The sequence below is a fragment of the Pristiophorus japonicus genome, chromosome 10 (assembly GCF_044704955.1).
Source record: "Pristiophorus japonicus isolate sPriJap1 chromosome 10, sPriJap1.hap1, whole genome shotgun sequence".
Lineage (NCBI taxonomy): Eukaryota > Metazoa > Chordata > Chondrichthyes > Pristiophoridae > Pristiophorus > Pristiophorus japonicus.
The window spans coordinates 26486883-26505558 of record NC_091986.1 but is presented as its reverse complement, the minus strand read 5'-3'; the positions used below and the strand labels follow the sequence as shown (position 1 = coordinate 26505558).

Sequence of the window (18676 nt, the reverse complement as noted above, 5' to 3'; positions counted from 1 at the left end):
CTTCTGAATTCCCTATTGTATTTCTTGGTGACTATCTTATACTGATGGCCTCTAGTTATGCTCTTCTCCACAAATGGAAACATTCTCTCTCTATCCACTCTTTCATAATTTTAAAGACCTCTTTTCGGGCATCCCTTTTCAAGAGAAAAGAGACCCAGCCTGTTCATCCTTTCCTGATGTGTGTGCCCTCGCATTTCTGGTAACATCCTTGTAAGCCTTCTCTGCACCCTCCCCAGTGCCTCTATATACTTTTTATAATACGGCGACCAGAACTGCATGCAGTACTCTGTGTGGTCTAACACGAGTATGTTTGTCGTGTACTGTAAAAGCTGATTGTCTGAAATGAGTGATCATCAACTGCGACTGTTTTTGCACGGCAGACCATATGCACTCAAATATAATCCCCCTCCCACCCTCGGTTTTCAGCCGAAAGAATTTACAGAAGATAAAGTGTAAAATTTCTTATCAATTGAAATCGATTGTTGTTCTGAGACATCCACATGTCATGTGTTACTTGGGATATGCAGCGGGAAGGTGAGGGGGTGGAATAGCGTAGTTTTGGGTTGAGGTAAACCTCACGGGTAACGAATAAGTGAACAGAATTGCCGCGGGTGGTGCCCAGAGCATTATCAAAAAGTCCTGTGGTTGCATGCTTTAAAGCGTGATGCAATTTAATTCAGTCATCACAAGCCACTGGTTCTGCTTGTAAGATACAAGGCGACTGGGTGATTGGAATCTTGCGCATGAATGGATAAACTCAGTAACCACGCAGTTACTATCAACTGTGCGAGCCAAAAAATCTGCTCCTGTCTAAATATGGAGTTTTCTCATGCAGCTCTGAATGGGGGGGAAAAAAATGTCAGTGCTGCGATGTCTCGGACATTTACATGTGGACCATCTTTTTTGAGTGCTGTTGGTCTGGTGGGGCTCTCTGCTTGGTAAATATTAAGTCCAATGGTTTGGCGGGGGGGGTTGGAAAACTGATTTATGGATGTTTCAACCATTTTCTGTGACGCCTAGCTGCAGCTCCATCTCTCGAGGGATGGTGTAACCATTACTGCTGGTAGAGCACCGTGACTTGGTTGGACCAGCCAAATCTGTCACCGACAGGCGGTGGGGAAATTGGTAGCACTGCCGTGTAGGTCAACCACAGCACGCTAGGTCCTCCCAGTACTCAGCGGGCAGGGTGGAAGGGAGGGAAGACACCAGGTGGTTTTAAAGGAAAATTGAATTTGAGCTGGAGATGATATCCATCCTGTCACCTGGAACCATTGCAGAGCTGAGAATTTGATCAGTCAGCATTTTTGACAGCTTCCACTCAAGAGGAAACCTAAGAGTAGATACAACTTTAAAGGCAAGAGTCATAATTAGTGCCTTGTGACAGGACCTACTGTATTAAAAGGTAAGGGGGCTAAAAATTCGGTTGCTCAGCGTCACTAAGCTCGTACCGACTGAGAGCTGTGCTGGCAGTGACCCCTGCGACCTTCAGTGGAGGTCAACTGGCAGCGCTGAGAATTAGCGCTGCGCACTCTCGCGCCGCCCGTTCGGTGACGTCACTGAGTGTGCAATCCCCCCAGCGCGCGGTTATGAACTTGATTGCTTTCACCTGCCGTAGCGCCTGGCGCCACTTCCGACAGGGAGAGCAGGCGTCACGGAGGAGCTGCCGGGGCGATATGTTCAAGGGGGGAAGCAGTTGGGCAGTTTTAAAAAAAAATGTTTTCCCCCATTAATGCATCTCTCCTCGATGCTGGACACTGTGGTTTAGCTGCCCGTGGCTTTTCGTTAACTTTTCGGGTGGTCCAGCTGACCTAACCTTAAGGCGCTCGGATGCTGATTTCCCAGCGGCAGAATTTCAGCAGCGTTCTTGTGATAGTGCCCCAGGAATCAGGGTTGGCGCCCTAAGAGGAGTAGCGCCCCACTCCCTTCTTGGGCTGCTAAAAGTGAATATCCCGGTTGGAGGCGGTAAACATCGCCCGTCGCTAAAGTTAGCGACCAGGCGGTATCACCACCTCAAACCAGGCTATGGTGAATTTTTAGCCCAAGGTGTTCGGCGAAGACAGTTAAGGATTATTTGATCATATTCCGAGGGGAAGCCTCATCTTTCAGGGTTTAGTATGGGAAATAAACATGGTATTATTTCAGTGAGTCATTTTCATTCAGTCTCTTTGTGTAACTTGCACTTACAAAGAAGGCCCTATTTATCCGCATACACTCGGAACGTAATGTCACGACGAACAAAGCAAAGACAGCAAGAGAAAGATTGTCTACTGTGACTTTTATGTGGTATAACTAGGCAGCCTGCATTCGAATCTGCTTTTAGGATCTGAACTGTCAGCATGTTTGTCCACGTGATTTTGTGGAAGGAAAGTTCTAACTTGCCTCTCCACGTTGAGCAAAATAGATCATTTGATTATAGTCGGCCTTAGCCAAAGAGAAAATGTGACTGGTGGAAAAGTGCTGGATGAGATTAGACACTGCAGCGTTTGTTTTGTGCAGGTTTCGAGAGGCAAAGCAATAATTTGGACGAGATGTGCTGTTAAAACTGCAGCTGGGTTTCGGATTGAAATGACTCCTAACCACCTGCTTTGTACAGTATACTCTGTGCACTTGGGTACACAGCAATCCACATATAAACCGCTTATTTGCAACCCCCCTCACCGCCCCCCCCCCCCCCCAACCTTTCAGCCAACAGCTGAAAACTTTTTCATAGAATCAGAGCATGATGCAACACATAGGGCCCAAGTTTCCACATGATTTGCGCCTGATTTTTAGGAGCAACTGGTGGAGAACGGACTATCTTAGAAATCGCAAATCTCCACATTTTTTTTTTTCTGCAGTTCTAGTCAGGTAGAACAGTTCTAGTTTGGAACAGAATGTTTTCTTCAAAAGGGGGCGTGTCCGGCCACTGACGCCTGACTTGAAAGTTTCCACAGTGAAAATGTACTCCAAACTAACTTAGAATGGAGCAAGTGAAGATTTTTGTAGAACTGAAAAAACCTGTCTACACATTAAAAAATCAGGTGCAGGTTACAAATTAGGCGGCCAGAACGAGGGGGGAAGGGAAGTCATTAAATTCTACAATAAATCCTTATTTATACTTCTACAAATATTATACAAATAAATCCAACCTGAATAAACATTTATAAGCCAAGAAAAGATTAAATAAACCATCTTCCTACCTGTGTGAAAGTGCTTCAGCCAGCCTCACAAGTTCGTTCGTTCCCGACGACAGGGATGGAGGGAGGAGGAAGCCGTTCCCGACGGTGGGAGGGAGGGAGGGAGTGCGGGCCCGCCCGCCCGAACGCAGCAGGGGGGGGGGTGGAAGACGTTCCAGACGGCGGGCGGGAATGCTGATGGCAATGTGCTTTTATTAAAAAAATGTTCAAAAATTAAACAGCTACAAAGAACTACAAAAATGGCCGAGTGCCAATGTTTCCTTCACACTGCGCGTGCGCGAACGCTCCAACGTGCACGCGCAGGGTTGCCGGCAGGAAAAAAAACTAATTTAAATAGTACCCGCCCCCTCCCACTTACAAAATCGGCGCGAGTGTAGGCTCCGCCCCCCCTGGGCGCCGCGCCAAACAGACAAGGAGCTGCAGGGCTCTCCAGAATCGCGAGTTTTTTTTCCGGCGCCGTTTTAGGCGCGAAAAACGGGCGCCCAGCTCGGAGGGGCGCCTGTTTTTTATCGTGTGGAAACTTGGGCCCATTGTGTCTATGTCGGCTCTTTGGTAGAGCTGTCCAATTAATCCCATGACCCACAAGCAAGATGAGTATCAGCAATCCACACATCACTGACTGGCCAACTTTACCTGCAATTCCCTTGTGGTTTTGCAATTCTGGGAGGTTAACTGTAAGATCAGCTGTTCCATTACCGTAGGGACTATTCCATTGGCATTCACAGCTCCATCACACTTCTGCCTGATAGGGTTGGATTCTACCTGACTATCGCGGTGGTCGTAGGATGGGCTGAGGTTGGGTCAGGTGTTTAAAGTCTGGGTCTGCTTGGGTTCTACTCAATGCATGATCTGGATAGGTCAAATTCTGGTTGACTGAGGGTCAGGTTGGGCCCTGCATGTCACTGGGTTCACTGACAGACTCGGGTCTGTGTACCAGTACAGCAGCATCTACCATGTTGACTTGACCCTCTCCCCCCACGTTCAGCCCCCAACAGAAATTACTAGATTCATTTGCGAGTATATGTAGTATATTTAACTCACCAACTTGCCCTTTCTGCTGTGCTTGGAAGAACTGTGACCAAATTGTCAAAGTAGCCCTTCAAACTGGTGCAAGGATCTGCAGTCACTGGTGCTGCAGATACACGTGGAACATTGATTTGCCTTTGCTGCAAAGTGAGTGAGAGGTGGAGACATTGTTGAAGATGGATCAGGCCCAAGCACTGGAAATTTAGGTTGACAAATTTTAATTCAGCCTTGTATTTGTGCTCAAGGCTGCAGTGTTGGAGGTGCCGTCTTTCAGATGAGACGTTAAACAGAGGCCCTGTCACGCTCTCAAGTGGATGTAAAAGATCCCTTGGCACTATTTTGAAGAAGAGCAGGGGAGTTATTCCCGGTGTCCTGGGGCCAATATTTATCCCTCAATCAACATCACTAAAACAGATTATCTGGTCATTTTCACATTGCTGTTTGCGGGAGCTTGCTGTGCGCAAATTGGCTGCCGCGTTTCCCACATTACAACAGTGACCACACTTCAAAAAGTACTTCATTGGCTGTAAAACGCTTTGGGACATCCGGTGGTCGACAAAGGCGCTATCGAAACCTAAGTCTTTCTTTCTCTACACCTCTCTCCTCCTTTAAGACATTCCTTAAAACCTACCTCTTTGACCAAGCTTATGGTCATCTGTCTTAATATCTCCTTGTGTGGCTCAGTGTCAAATTTTGTCGGCTAATGTTCCTGCGGAGCACCTTATGACATTTTACTACGTGCTATATAAAATCCAAGTTCTTGTTGCGCGAGCTTTATTGGTCGTCACTCTCTGCATCCAGTTCCTTTTTATATGCAGTCCTTGGGGGTTTGGGAAGAAAATCCAAGCCCAAGACTATCCACCATGGCTGATTACCCTTGGCAGATGAATGAAACATTTGTCAGAAGATGGTGGTGATGAAGTGGGGTGTACACAGTAGCAGAGGATACAGGAAAATCCACCTCATAGTTTGCAAGGGACCTTATGAGAGGTGACTGGCTCGCAGTTTATAGTGTAATAGTAAGGAAGTCTTGCTACAATTGTACAGGACTTTGATGAGACCACACTTGGAGTACTGTGCACAGTGTTGGTCTTCTTATCGAAGGAAGGATATATAGGCGTGCAACGAAGGTTCACTAGATTGATTCTTGAAATGAGAGGGCTGTCTTATGATGAGAGATTGTGTAGAATGGGCCTATACTCTCAAGTTTCGAAGAATGAGAGGTGATCTCATTGAAACATACAAAATTCTGAAGGGAATGAGGAGGATAGATACAGAGGCTGTTTCCCTGGGCTGGAATGTTTGGAACTAGGGGCACAGTCCCAGGATAAGGGGTAGACCATTTAAGACAGAGCTGAGAAGGAATGTCTTCACTGAGGGTTGTGAATCTTTGGAATTCTCTGCCCCAGAAGGCTGTGGATGCTGAGTCTCTGAATATATTCAAGGCTGAGAGAGATTTTTGGAGTCTAGGGGAATCGAGGGATATGGAGATCGGGCGGGAAAGTGGAGTTGAGGTCGATAATCAGCCATGATCTTATTGAATGGCCTGGTCCTATTTCTTATGGATACCCAGAGTGAGGATCTTGGATCCTTGCATCAGTAAACTAGATTTTGTAATTTGGGATTTGAATCCACTCAGTCTTCAGACCCACCTTGAAGGTGCCTTCAGGAGGAAAGGGAAGGCGGATTAAAAAAATGGTGCAATTTGTTGCCCTGTTAATCTGTAAATGTAAAAGGAGCAGAATGTTGAGAGTAAATATGCCTCTGGTTCTAATTAGTAAACATGTCTGAACGTGAACAATGCAAAGATGACCCTTTTTAATTCCGCCTTGTGTTTGTGCTCAAGGCAATAGAGAAGGCATTTGATCTTCTGAATATTGATTGCTGATAGCATTGTGGGAACTAGTTGTCCTCTGGCTGACAGAGGAAGAAGTGCAATGAAGTTAAGATGGAAGGCTGTTAAATGTAGAGGGAGGGAAGCAGTTTGCAAATCAAAGTAGCTTTATTTTTTTAACTCCTAACCCAAAGCCATCCTTCATGTAAATCCGTCCTTCGGATGAGACGGCAAACAGAGTCCCCGCCTGCTCTCTTGTGTGGATGTAAAAGATTGCATTGCACTGTTTCGAAAAGCAAGAGAGTCATCCTCAGTCCCCTGGCCAATATTTATCCCTTGCTGTTTGTGGGAGCTTGCTGTGCACAAATTGGTTGCCACGTTTCCCACATTGACTACACTTCAAAGTATTTCATTGACATTTAGGGATGCCCTGAGGTTGCGAAAGGCATCATATAATTGCAAGTCTTTACTTTTTTTTTTAAACACGTGAAACCTTTGAAGGATCTGACTTATTTAGGTCAGTGCAGGCACTCCGACTCCCTCAGCTTATGTCAGCCATGGACTCCATTGGCTGAGTATCTGTCCCAAGTAAAAATCAGTCTCTCTCTCTTCCTAGATATTGATCCAGAGCAGCCTTTTTAAACACAATAAGTAGAAACTATTTACGAGAGGCGGCAATCACTCTTGGGTTATCCAGGACAATGGAGCCCACTTGATTGGCACCCCATCCACCACCTTAAACAGTTACTCCCTCCACCACTGGCGCACAGTGGCTGCAGTGTGTAGCATCTACAAGATGCACTGCAGCAACTTGCCACGGTTTCTTCGGCAGCACCTCCCAAACCCATGACCTCTACTGCCTAGAAGGACAAGGGCAGCAGGCACAAGGGAACACCACCAGCGCCTCCAAATTCCCCTCCAAGTCACACACATTCCTGACTTGGAAATATATCGCCGTTGCTTCATCGTCGTTGGGTCAAATTCCTGGAACTCCCTCCCTAACAGCACTGTGGGAGCACCTTCACCTCATGGACTGCAGCGGTTCAAGAAAGCGACTCACCACCACCACCTCAAGGGCAATTAGGGATGGGCAATAAATGCTGGGCCTTGCCAGCAATGCCCGCATCCCGGGAATGAATAAAAAAAAAGTGTTCCCAAAATCTGAGTGTAATGACAGTGGATCCAAAACTTTCCACAGGTTCCAAACCCATTAGAAAAAGAGATATTTATAAGTGCTTAATCCAGACTACTAAAGAGCCAAGAAACATATACGGCAACCTTGTTTTCTGTCAGTAAAGGCAAGAGGCAAACAGAAGTAAACAATATTTTCATTTGATTTGAAAATGATAGAGCATATTTGGAAGCAAGTGGCCAATATAATATTTTTTTTGTTTCCCTCAGTATGAAGCCTTCAAGCAAGAACAGGAAGCAAAAATAAAATCGGAGGGGCAAAAAGTCAGTCCGCAAGTTTATTTCATGAAACAGACCATCAGTAATGCGTGTGGGACTATTGGCCTTATACATGCGCTGGCTAACAATCGAGATAAACTGGAATTTGGTGAGTATGTGCTTTATGTGAAATCTTCTGCAATCAAAAGCTAAATTGATTTGGAATTTTTGAAACCAGTGTAAGCCTTGTGTATTGTATGTGCCTGTGTATGTCGCACTTTGCTCTTGCACCTTTGTTACTTCCTTTTTTTTTTGCCATTGCATCTTTTCACATTGTTTTCAGTGTCATGAAAACATCAGCAATAAATAGAACTGAACAGATTGGGAACATATCCTTCAAACACAAAGAAAGCTGCTAAAGTGACGGACTAAGAATAGAAATGATCAGTCAACAGAGCTATCAATAAACGAAAGAAAGACTTGGATTTATATCGTGCCTTTCATGACCACTGGACGTCCCAAAGTGCTCTACACCCAGTGGGTAACTTTTGGAGTGTAGTCACTGTTGTAATGTGGGAACGCGGCAGCCAATTTGCGCACAGCAAACTCCCACAAACAGCAATGTCATCACCAGATAATCTGTCTTATTATGTTGATTGAGGGATGAATATCGGCCAGGACACCGGGAATAACTCCATTGCTCTTCTTCGAAATAGTGCCATGGGATCTTTTACATCCACCTGAGCGATAAATGGGGCCTCTGTTTAACGTCTCATCCGAAAGACGGCACCTCGGACAGTGCAGCACTCCCTCAGCATTTTACTGGAGTGTCAGCCTAGATTATTTGCTCAAGTCTCTGGAGTGGGACTCGAACCCACAACCTTCTGACTCAGGAGAATGTACTGCCCACTGAGCCATACTGACAATATAGAAAGAAAACCAATAAAATACATCCACATTTATTTTAAAAATTCTTTTAGCTGTTGCCTTGGTTTCTCCGTGAAGCTGAAGATTTGCAACTGGAAATAGCTTCATACCATAATTAAATTACAAAATTTACAAGAAAATGATTTAGACTTGAATATTCAAAGGCATTTAGTGTAACCACACAAATGCCAAACTAGAAAAAGCTTCAAAATAGCTGACCGCTTCGAATATACAACAAGGACATGTGAGGACAAAGACTTGCACTGAGTATGCAGCGGGACGTGGTTTTAATCATTGTAATGTATGCACCTGTGAGTATTCTCTCAGATTTATAGAACTGTTGCACCCTGTACGGAGGGGAGTGGGCAGGTTGGAGTGCCTCCTCGTGGGACTGCTCCTGAGCATGGCCAAGGTGGCCATTAACCGGTCCTGGCAGCGGGCGGTCGAGGGGGTCTTTCAGCCCGACTGCCTGCCTCTCTTTGATGTAACGTTCTAGCCAGGGTGTCCCTGGAGATGGAGCACGCGGTGTCCACTGGTACGCTCGCGGCCTTCCGCGAGAAGTGGGCGCCAGAGTGACTGGAATGCATCATCACCCCCAGCAACCAAATTTTAGTTTGATCCATTTAATGCCAAAAGTTTAATTTGGCGGTTGTAGTGCCCCTTTAATAACGGGGCACTTGATTTATTGTTTTACTAAAATAGTTGTAGAGCTGTTGCATCGTGAGTGGCTTCGCCAGTCACGTGATGTTCACCAGACGCAATAAAACCCCAGTCAGTAGGGTCTAGGTCATCCACAATGAGATATGCAGTTGTGAGCCTAGTGGATGAGCCACTAATGTCTAGTGTGACTGTTAAACCTTTGTTAATAAGCCAACTAGTTCTTCATAGCAAAGAACCCATGAAGCAAATACATTACACTGTACAGTTATAAACTAAGCTGCAGGTATATACAGCATTTCATTACTTTTGTTGTATTATAGAAAAGCACTGTTAACAGCGGTGGTGATTTAGGAATGACTTGTGATCAACGTTCCTGCTAAGCTGCGCGGCCGCGTAGCAGTTTGGCGGTCCCACGCAGGCCGCTCGCTGGCTCGTGCGTCGAAGAAGCTGCACGATGAGCGGAAATTTGAATGGGCCACGCAGCCTGTTAAAGGGACCGCACACGGGAAAAAAAATGAGAGGGAACGATGGTTGTGAATGCTGAAGAGATGAGAATTATCTTCTGTATTTTTTTTCACACCTGCTTTGGTGACATTTCCGCAGCCCGCTATAATTGAGTAAACTGGGTCATCCACTCCAGCCCCACTTTCTATCGTATCTGCAAACCTTGACTATGTCACAAGTGAGATGAGGGGGTTGTCTATTAAAGCCAGACCAGTAATGCATTCATACCAGGGAATATCCAACCTTTCGCAAAATAGCCGCTACCCCTTGTATTGCAGAGATAAACCTTCGCATAGAACAACTGCACAAACGGCAGGAAGTCGCTTGGAGGAAAGGTTTCTAGAAACTGATTTTTTTTTTAGGATAAATCCTAAATAAACAGTCCTGTTTGTTTCTGCAAATCCCACTTACAAATGATTCAAAATTCTTCAGCCTCAAGTTTTGGGGGCACTGAACAACAGGAAACAGTAACATCCGATTGGCTCCAATCCTACCCTCCAACTGGTTCTGACCGCCTCCCGTCCCACTTTCCAAATGATCTGATGGGCTGATACTGATTTTTATCCTCGTGTTTAAATCTCTTCATGGCTTCACCCCCCCCCCCCCTATCTCTGGAACCTCCGCCTCCCCAAAACACTGTCTCTTCCTCTGGTCTTATTTTTGTTTCCCTCACCCATCCCCTTTGCCCCCATTATTGGCAGCTGTGCCTTTAGCCATCGAGGGCCCCACACTCGAATTCCTTACCTAAACCCCTTCGCCTCTCCACCTCCCTCTGCACCCTTAATATCCTCTTTAAAACTCTCCTCTTCGACCAAGCTTTTGGTCACCTCACCTAATAGCCCCACTTTTGGCTCGGGATCTCTTTTTCTGATTGCACCTGTGTGAGGCGCTTCGGGACAGTTCTTTCTGCTAAAAGTGCTATATAAGTACGAGTTGTTACCATCTTGAAGTTAACACATTTATTTATCACCCTGTAGTTGGCATGGAAAACATTATGGTTTAAAAAAAATGCTTCTCTGTCTCGGAACGCCTCCAACTTCTTTCCAAATTCTTTTAGTGGATTAGTGAATCCCTTTTCCACCCCCTTGGCAACAATAACCTTCGACCTACCGTGAACAATACGGAGGAGATCTGCTCCTGTAATATAATCTCCTCCAGCCCCAGAAGTCTCTGAGACATCTGGGCTCCTCCAAATCTAGCCTCTGGAGAATCCTCAATTTTAATCGGACTACCATTGGTGTCCGTACCTTCAGCTGCCAAGGTCCTAAGCTCTGGAATTCCCTCCCTAAATCTCTCCACCTCTCTACCTTGCTTTCCTCTTTTAAGACGCTCCTTAAAACCTACCTCTTTGACCAAGCCCTAATATCTCCTTATGTGGCTCGGTGTTAAATTTTGCTTTAACACTCCTGTGAAGCACCTTGGGACATTTTACTACATTAAAGGCGCTATATAAATACAAGTTGTTGTTGTTAAAACAGCTGTGAATAAATAATTTTGTTACTGATGGGATCTAAATATTCTGAACAGTTTAAAAGTCCTGAGATTCAATCCCAGTCCAGTGACCATTTAGCAAATTTCAATTGGGGCCGCATTAAGAGCAAAACAAATAGTTTTGATGCTCCCTGGACGAGGGAGAGGAAAACTGGTTGAGGGTCCTGTGCACCATCCAATGATGCTGCTGGATAAGGACCAAGTCCAGCTCCACTGCAGTGCCTGCGAACTATCCCGCTCAAGGCTCACATGTATGTAATAGCTGCTTCATAAGGTACTGGAGGACAATTCATAGAATCATAGAATGGTTACAGCACAGAAGGAGGTCATTCGGCCTGTCGAACCTTTGCCGGCTCTTTGCAAGAGCACTTCAGCTAGTCCCACTCCCCCTGCCCTCTTCCCGTAGACCTGCAAGCTTTTTTCCTTTAGATACTTATCCAATTCCCTTTTGAAAGCCACGATCGAGTCTGCCTCCAGCTCCCTTTCAGGCAGTGCATTCCAGATCCTAATCACTCGCTGCATAGCAACGTTTTTTCTCGTGTCGCCTTTGGTTTTTTGCCAATCACCTTAAGAACATAAGAAGTAGGAGTAGGCCATACGGCCCCTCGAGCCTGCTCCGCCATTCAATAAGATCATGGCTGATCTGATCATGGACTCGGCTCCACTTCCCTGCCCGCTCCCCTTATCCCCTTATCGTTTAAGAAACTGTCTATTTCTGTCTTAAATTTATTCAATGTCCCAGCTTCCACAGCTCTCTGAGGCAGCGAATTCCACAGATTTACAACCCTCTGAGAGAAGAAATTTCTCCTCATCTCTGTTTTAAATGGGCGGCCCCTTATTCTAAGATCATGCCCTCTAGTTCTAGTCTCCCCCATCAGTGGAAACATCCTCTTTGCATCCAACTTGTCAAGCCCCCTCATCATCTTGTACGTTTCGAGAAGATCATCTCTCATTCTTCTGAATTCCAATGAGTAGAGGCCCAACCTACTCAACCTTTCCTCATAAGTCAACTCCCTCATCCCCGGAATCAACCTAGTGAACCTTCTCTGAACTGCCTCCAAAGCAAGTACATCCTTTTGTAAATATGGAAACCAAAACTGCACACAGTATTCCAGGTGTGGCCTCAACAACACCTTATATAGCTGTAGCAAGACTTCCCTACTTTTGTGCTCCATCCCCTTTGCAATAAAGGCCAAGATACCCTTGGCCTTCCTGATCACCTGCTGTATCTGCAATAATATCCTTTTGTGTTTTATGCACAAGTACCCCCAGGTCCCATTGTACTGCGGCACTTTACAATCTTTCTCCATTTAAATAATAACTTGCTCTTTGATTTTATTTCTGCCAAAGTGCATGACCTCACACTTTCCAACCTCGTACTCCATCTGCCAAATCTGTGTCCTCTGGTTCTCGACCCTTCCACCAATGGTGTTTGGGACCCCAGCAAGGAGTCAATACCTTCTGCAGGGCGGGAGGGAAATAAAGCATTTCTGAAGTCTATATTGGAACTCTTTGTTCCCATGGGAGGCATATCCACATAGAAGCTTGATGTGCATAGGACACTTTGGCCCATGGCCAGTTTGTAAATCATTCCGTGTAATAAAGCTGATAACATTGTGGGAACTAGTTGAGCGCAATTAGTTGGACAGTGTAATAGAACTGAATCATCCAAGGGTGGAGTAGGTCTTAATTGCACCTTAAAGAAATCCTGTTTGAGAAGACTGAATGAATAATGAAGCAATTCTGAGAAAATCCTCGCAGACCCTATTTCATGTTCATTTGCGAGAATGTGGGGTGGGGACAGAGAACTTAAAGAAAGATTAACCTCAGAAGCTTACAGCATGACCAGTGTCCATTGAATCTGTTGTGTATGCATGCCTGTGTACTGTGTGATGTCTGTAACACTGAATGTACACTTACACTGTACACACCTTACCTGTACACCAGAGGGTGCTGCTGCTGGAGTATAAAAAGGAGCTCACAGCTTCTTGTCCTCACTCAGGAGCTGCAAATAAAGGACTACAGGTCTACACAGTTTAAGTATCATACCCTGCCTCGTGGAGTCATTACTAAAGGTGCCTACATACACTACACCTGGCGATGGGAATACAAGGTGATGAACCACAAGCTCAGCATGTCGAATCTCAGCAACTTTCAGCAATTTACCGATGGGGAAGATTGGGACGCTTTTGTAGAAAGATTGGAACACTTGAGACTGGCTGCACCATGCGACTTTGGTGACCACCTAAATGAAGCACTAAGGGACTCTAAACTGACGAGAGCAGTGCACCGCATTGATACTTCTAAGGGCAGAAACACTGCCCCGAGTCCCGCAACCCTGAGTTCGCCACATGGGGCAAACCGGCCAGCCCCATGCTGGCGCTGTGGGGGAAACCACAGGGCCCACCAGTGCTGCTACAAAGACAATGCATGCAAAGAGAAAAGGCACCTTCAAAGGATGTGCAGATAACCCTCCAGCAGCAGCACCCTCTGAGTACAGGCAAGGTGTGTACAATGTAAGGGTACATTCAGTGTTACAGACATCACACAGTAAACAGGCATGCATACACAACAGAATTCCTCATGGCTGTACCAGCTCTTTGTTAGAGCAGTCCAAATCAGTTCTCATCTCTCAGCCCCGTATCATCATTTGGTTAAAATACTTATCCACTTGTACTTTTGCAGCGGTCTCGGCCTCGATCAGTCCCTGTGGTAAAACATTGCATGCTTTAACAACTGTCTCCTAACCTTTCTCCTCACTTTCTTAGTAAGTCACTGACTCCTAATTAGAAGAATTAGTCTTTCCCTATATACCCCATCAAAACCCTTCATTATTTTAAAATCCCCTATTAAATCCCCTTATAGCCTTCTCTGCTCCAGTGGAAATAGTCCCAGTATCTCGAACCAGACTTTCGAGCTATAGTTTCTGACCCCTGGTGAATCTATGCTCTGTTGCTTTGATGTCCTTTCTATAATTGGGCATCAAAAACTCTACATAGTACTCTTAACTGTGGCCAGACCATTGGCTTGTACAGATTTATCATGATCTTTTTACTCTTTTTACTTTTTAAAAAAAAAAAAATCGTTCATGACTGACCAGCATTTATTGCCCATCCTCAAATCGCTGGAGAAATCCCCTGGGAGGACAGACGCACCAACGTCAGTGCTCTTGGTCAGGCTAACATCCCCAGCATCGAAACACTGACCACACTCGACCAGCTCCGTTGGGCGGGCCACATTGTCCGCATGCCAGACACAAGACTCCCAAAGCAAGCGCTCTATTCGCAACTCCTACACGGCAAGCGAGCCCCAGGTGGGCAGAGGAAACATTTCAAGGACACCCTCAAAGCCTCCTTGATAAAATGCAACATCCTTACTGATACCTGGGAGTCCCTAGCCAAAGACCCACTCTAAGTGGAGGAAGAGCATCCGGGCGGGCGCTGAGCACCTTGAGACTTGTCGCCGAGAGCATGCAGAGACCAAGCGCAAGCAGCGGAAGGAGCGTGCGGCAAACCAGTCCCACCCACCCCTTCCCTCAACCACTGTCTGTCCCACCTGTGACAGAGACTGTAATCCCCATATTGGACAGTCACCTGAGAACTCACTTTTGGAGTGGAAACAAGTCTTCCTCGATTTCGAGGGACTGCCTATGATGATGATTGCCCGCCCCTAATTGCTGTAAATAAATGCTGGCCTTGCTAACAACGGACACATCCCAGGAACGCTTTTTTTTTTAAAGCAGCAGAGTACGTGCTGTGATCAGGAGTAGAAATCCTGACCATTTCTTTATTTCCTTTCTTTGGGTTGAGGGGAGCAAGGTGTTAATCCCAAATGTAAAGCCATCTGAGGTTGGCACACTTCTGATAGACCAAAGGTTGAACATTCCTCGCCTGTGTGGTTTACAAGTATCACCATACAGTGCATTTACCCACAGAGGTGGGGCTGGTCTTGTTGATGTCGCTTATTTATGCAGTTTTTCTATTTTTAATGAAAGATTTTTCAGGATGGTGTTAGTATATTTGGCATGGACCATCACTCATTTGTACAGTAATGCAGTTATTAATGTAGTAATTTATTTTTGACAGATAGCGATTCAGTTATGAAAAAGTTTTTGGAGGATTCGGCCAACTTAACTCCTGAAGAAAAAGCAAAATACCTAGAAAAAGATGAGGTGACTTATTTTTTTAATATTACAAACTAGTGTGAAGACATTGCTTTGCAACATGTGAGGTTTTTTTTTCATGCTTATTTTTGTGAAATGAGCTTCTGACCACATATCCGCTCCATAACTAAGACCACCTATTTCCACCTCCATAACATCGCCCGTCTCCATCCTTGCCTCAGTTCATCTGCTGCTGGAACTCTCCATCCATTCCTTTGTTGCCTCTAGACTTGACTATTCCAACGCACTCCTGGCTGGCCTCCCACATTCTACCCTACATAAACTTGAGGTCATCCAAAACTCAGCTGCCTGTGTCCTAACTCGCACCAAGTCCTATTTACCCATCACCCCTGTGCTCACTGACCTACATTGGCTACCGGTTAAGTAATGCCTCAATTTCAAAATTCTCATCCTTGTTTTCTTAACCCTCCCTATCTCTGCAATCTCCTCCAGCCCCACAACTCCCCCCCGAGATATCTGTGCTCCTCTAATTCTGCACTCTTGAGAATCCCTGATTATAATCACTCAACCATTGGTGGCCGTACCTTTAGCTGCCTAGGCCCTAAACTCTGGAACTCCTTCCCTAAACCTCTTCGCCTTTCTACCCCTCTTTCCTCCTTCAAGAAGCTTTAAACTTACCTCTTTGACCAAGCATTTGTTCATCTGCCCTGATTTCTCTATATGTGGTTCGGTGTCAAATTTTTGTCTTGTAATACTGCTGTGAAGCACCTTGGGAAGTTTCACTGTTAAAGGCCCTATATAAATAGAAGTTGTTGTTGTTGAAGTAATAAATATTTTCTAAGATTTGAAATACTAGCTACAGACTCTTAGTATAAGTAATATGAACAGATATATTGGCTTGTCAATAAATTTGAAGTTGAGATTAAAATTCCTTTGTGTGGGGAAGGGACAAAGAAAAGGGCTTACTCGTGTTTGTGTTCTTTTCAGAGTATTCGTGTTACACACGAGTTCAGTGCGCAGGAAGGACAAACTGAGGTATGTTTATTTCACCTTTGATCTACGAGGTATCCTTGTGCATATTAACAAATCTGTTTAAAATGCCGAAGGCCTCATTTCACACACGGGTGAGAATTGAGGCCAGTATTTGTGAGACTGCTGTTCAGGTGGACAAGGATTGTAAATTTAAGATTCCATCCAAAAGGATTTATTTCAAGTTGAAGTTTACTAAAATTCAAAATGGCTGTCAGTAAAGTTTCCTGGATTTCTGCTTTGTTTTTTAGTAGATATTTTGTTGTGCAGTATTCTGTTACAGTTGATGGGGATACAGAGTACTTTTAGTTCAAAGTACTTGTCCTGTTTAATAATAATTCAGGGGGTGGGGGGTAATTACGTATCAAAATTTTGCTTGGAGTTTTTCTTCAGACCGGATCTCAAAGCAGATCCACCAAGTTGGCTCTCCTTTATTGCTAGGATACTGCATGCCATCACTAACTGGAGCAACCATGTGCCTTAGAGTGGCTCAGCCAGCAGACAAGACATTCAGAGCGCCCACTTTTAGGCATTCTGGGTGGGAGCAGGAGTGCGGGTGGGGTGTCGGCGAGGGTGGGAGCGGGAGGGTCGGGTGACGGTGGGAGGGGGGGGTTCACAAGGTAAATGGCCAGGTCCAAGGCACACTGCATGTTGAGCCTCAGGCCTCATTGTCATAGAACCAGCATGATTAGGAGAGGAATGAAGTTAAGTGGGTTCGGTCGGGAATGTGGGGGGGGCGGTGGGGGGAGAGGAGGCGAGGCTAGACATTCCAAGAGAACACTGAGCCGTGGGCTTGGCTGGGGTTCTGGAAGCTACTCAAGGGGCCTGGAGTTGGGGCAGAGGGAAGGTGGGCGTTTCGGGGCCGGGAATAGCGGAGATCAAGAGGATCCTTCAATGTGACCTTTGTTGTAGATTGTTGTGATCTCATTAAAACATGTAACATTCTTAGAGGGTTTGACAAAGGCTATTTTCCCCTGGCTGGAGAGTCTAGAACCAGTGGTGATAGTCTCAGGATAATGAGTTAACCATTTAGGACTGAGATGAGGAGAAATTTCTTCACTCAGGGTTGTGAATCTATGGAAATTTCTGCCCCAGAGGGTTGTGAATGCTCAGTCGTCGAGTGTACTCGAGGCTGAGATCGATAGATTTTTGGATATTAAGGGAATCCAGGGATATAGGGATAATACGGGAAAGTGGAGTTGAGGTCAAAGATCAGCCATGACATTGAATGGTGGAGCAGGCTCGAGGGGCACTCCTGCTCCTCCCGACTCCACATTCAGGTAGCTTACCACCTTAGTTGCAGATGTTCTATAGGGCTATTTTCCCTGAGTGCTAACCGCGCTGGCCCTGGCTGCTTCAGGGCAAACCAATGTTGGAGCGGGTGTTGGGTCCTTTGCATATGTAAACCAGAGGTGTAATGTTTCCATCAGGTGTGGGTGATGACATGTATATAACATAGAAACATAGAAACATAGAAAATAGGTGCAGGAGTAGGCCATTCGGCCCTTCTAGCCTGCACCGCCATTCAATGAGTTCATGGCTGAACATTCAACTTCAGTACCCCATTCCTGCTTTCTCGCCATACCCCTTGATCCCCCTAGTAGTAAGGACCTCATCTAACTCCTTTTTGAATATATTTAGTGAATTGGCCTCAACAACTTTCTGTGGTAGAGAATTCCACAGGTTCACCACTCTCTGGGTGAAGAAGTTCCTCCGCATCTCGGTCCTAAATGGCTTACCCCTTATCCTTAGACTGTGACCTCTGGTTCTGGACTTCCCCAACATTGGGAACATTCTTCCTGCATCTAACCTGTCTAACCCTGTCAGAATTTTAAATGTTTCTATGAGGTCCCCTCTCATTCTTCTGAACTCCAGTGAATACAAGCCCAGTTGATCCAGTCTTTCTTGATAGGTCAGTCCCGCCATCCCGGGAATCAGTCTGGTGAACCTTCGCTGCACTCCCTCAATAGCAAGAATGTCCTTCCTCAGGTTAGGAGACCAAAACTGTACACAATACTCCAGGTGTGGCCTCACTAATGCCCTGTACAACTGTAGCAACACCTCCCTGCCCCTGTACTCAAATCCCCTTGCTATGAAGGTCAACATGCCATTTGCTTTCTTAACCGCCTGCTGCACCTGCATGCCAACCTTCAATGACTGATGTACCATGACACCCAGGTCTCTTTGCACCTCCCCTTTTCCTAATCTGTCACCATTCAGATAATAGTCATTACATAATACCTTTATGTAATGACACTGCAATATTGTATATACATAAGAAATGCACACCTTGACCACAGAGGGTGAACTTGTGGGAGACACTTCTCACCTGGTCATCCAGGTATATAAAGGGAGGTCCCACGCAGGGTCATCACTTCTTGGTCCTGTGAATAAAGGTTCAGGTCATGGAGTGACCTTGTCCATAGAATGTGCCTCGTGTAGATTTGTGGTATTGTGTAAGGACTCTACAGGTAAAGGATTTCTCTCCTTTGTCCTTGACCTGTATGGTGTCTGGTG

The 18676-nt window shown here is 45.6% G+C and overlaps 1 protein-coding gene across 1 annotated transcript in view; it reads left to right on the top strand.

Annotated features, from left to right (window-relative positions):
* The window catches only part of uchl3 (ubiquitin carboxyl-terminal esterase L3 (ubiquitin thiolesterase)), an 80110-nt gene that overhangs the window by 36785 nt on the left and 24649 nt on the right, over positions 1 to 18676 (top strand). Inside the window, exons 3-5 of the mRNA XM_070891720.1 lie at positions 7438 to 7594; positions 15093 to 15178; positions 16118 to 16165. Coding sequence (XP_070747821.1) covers positions 7438 to 7594; positions 15093 to 15178; positions 16118 to 16165 — 291 coding nt within the window. The remainder of the gene's footprint in view (positions 1 to 7437; positions 7595 to 15092; positions 15179 to 16117; positions 16166 to 18676) is intronic.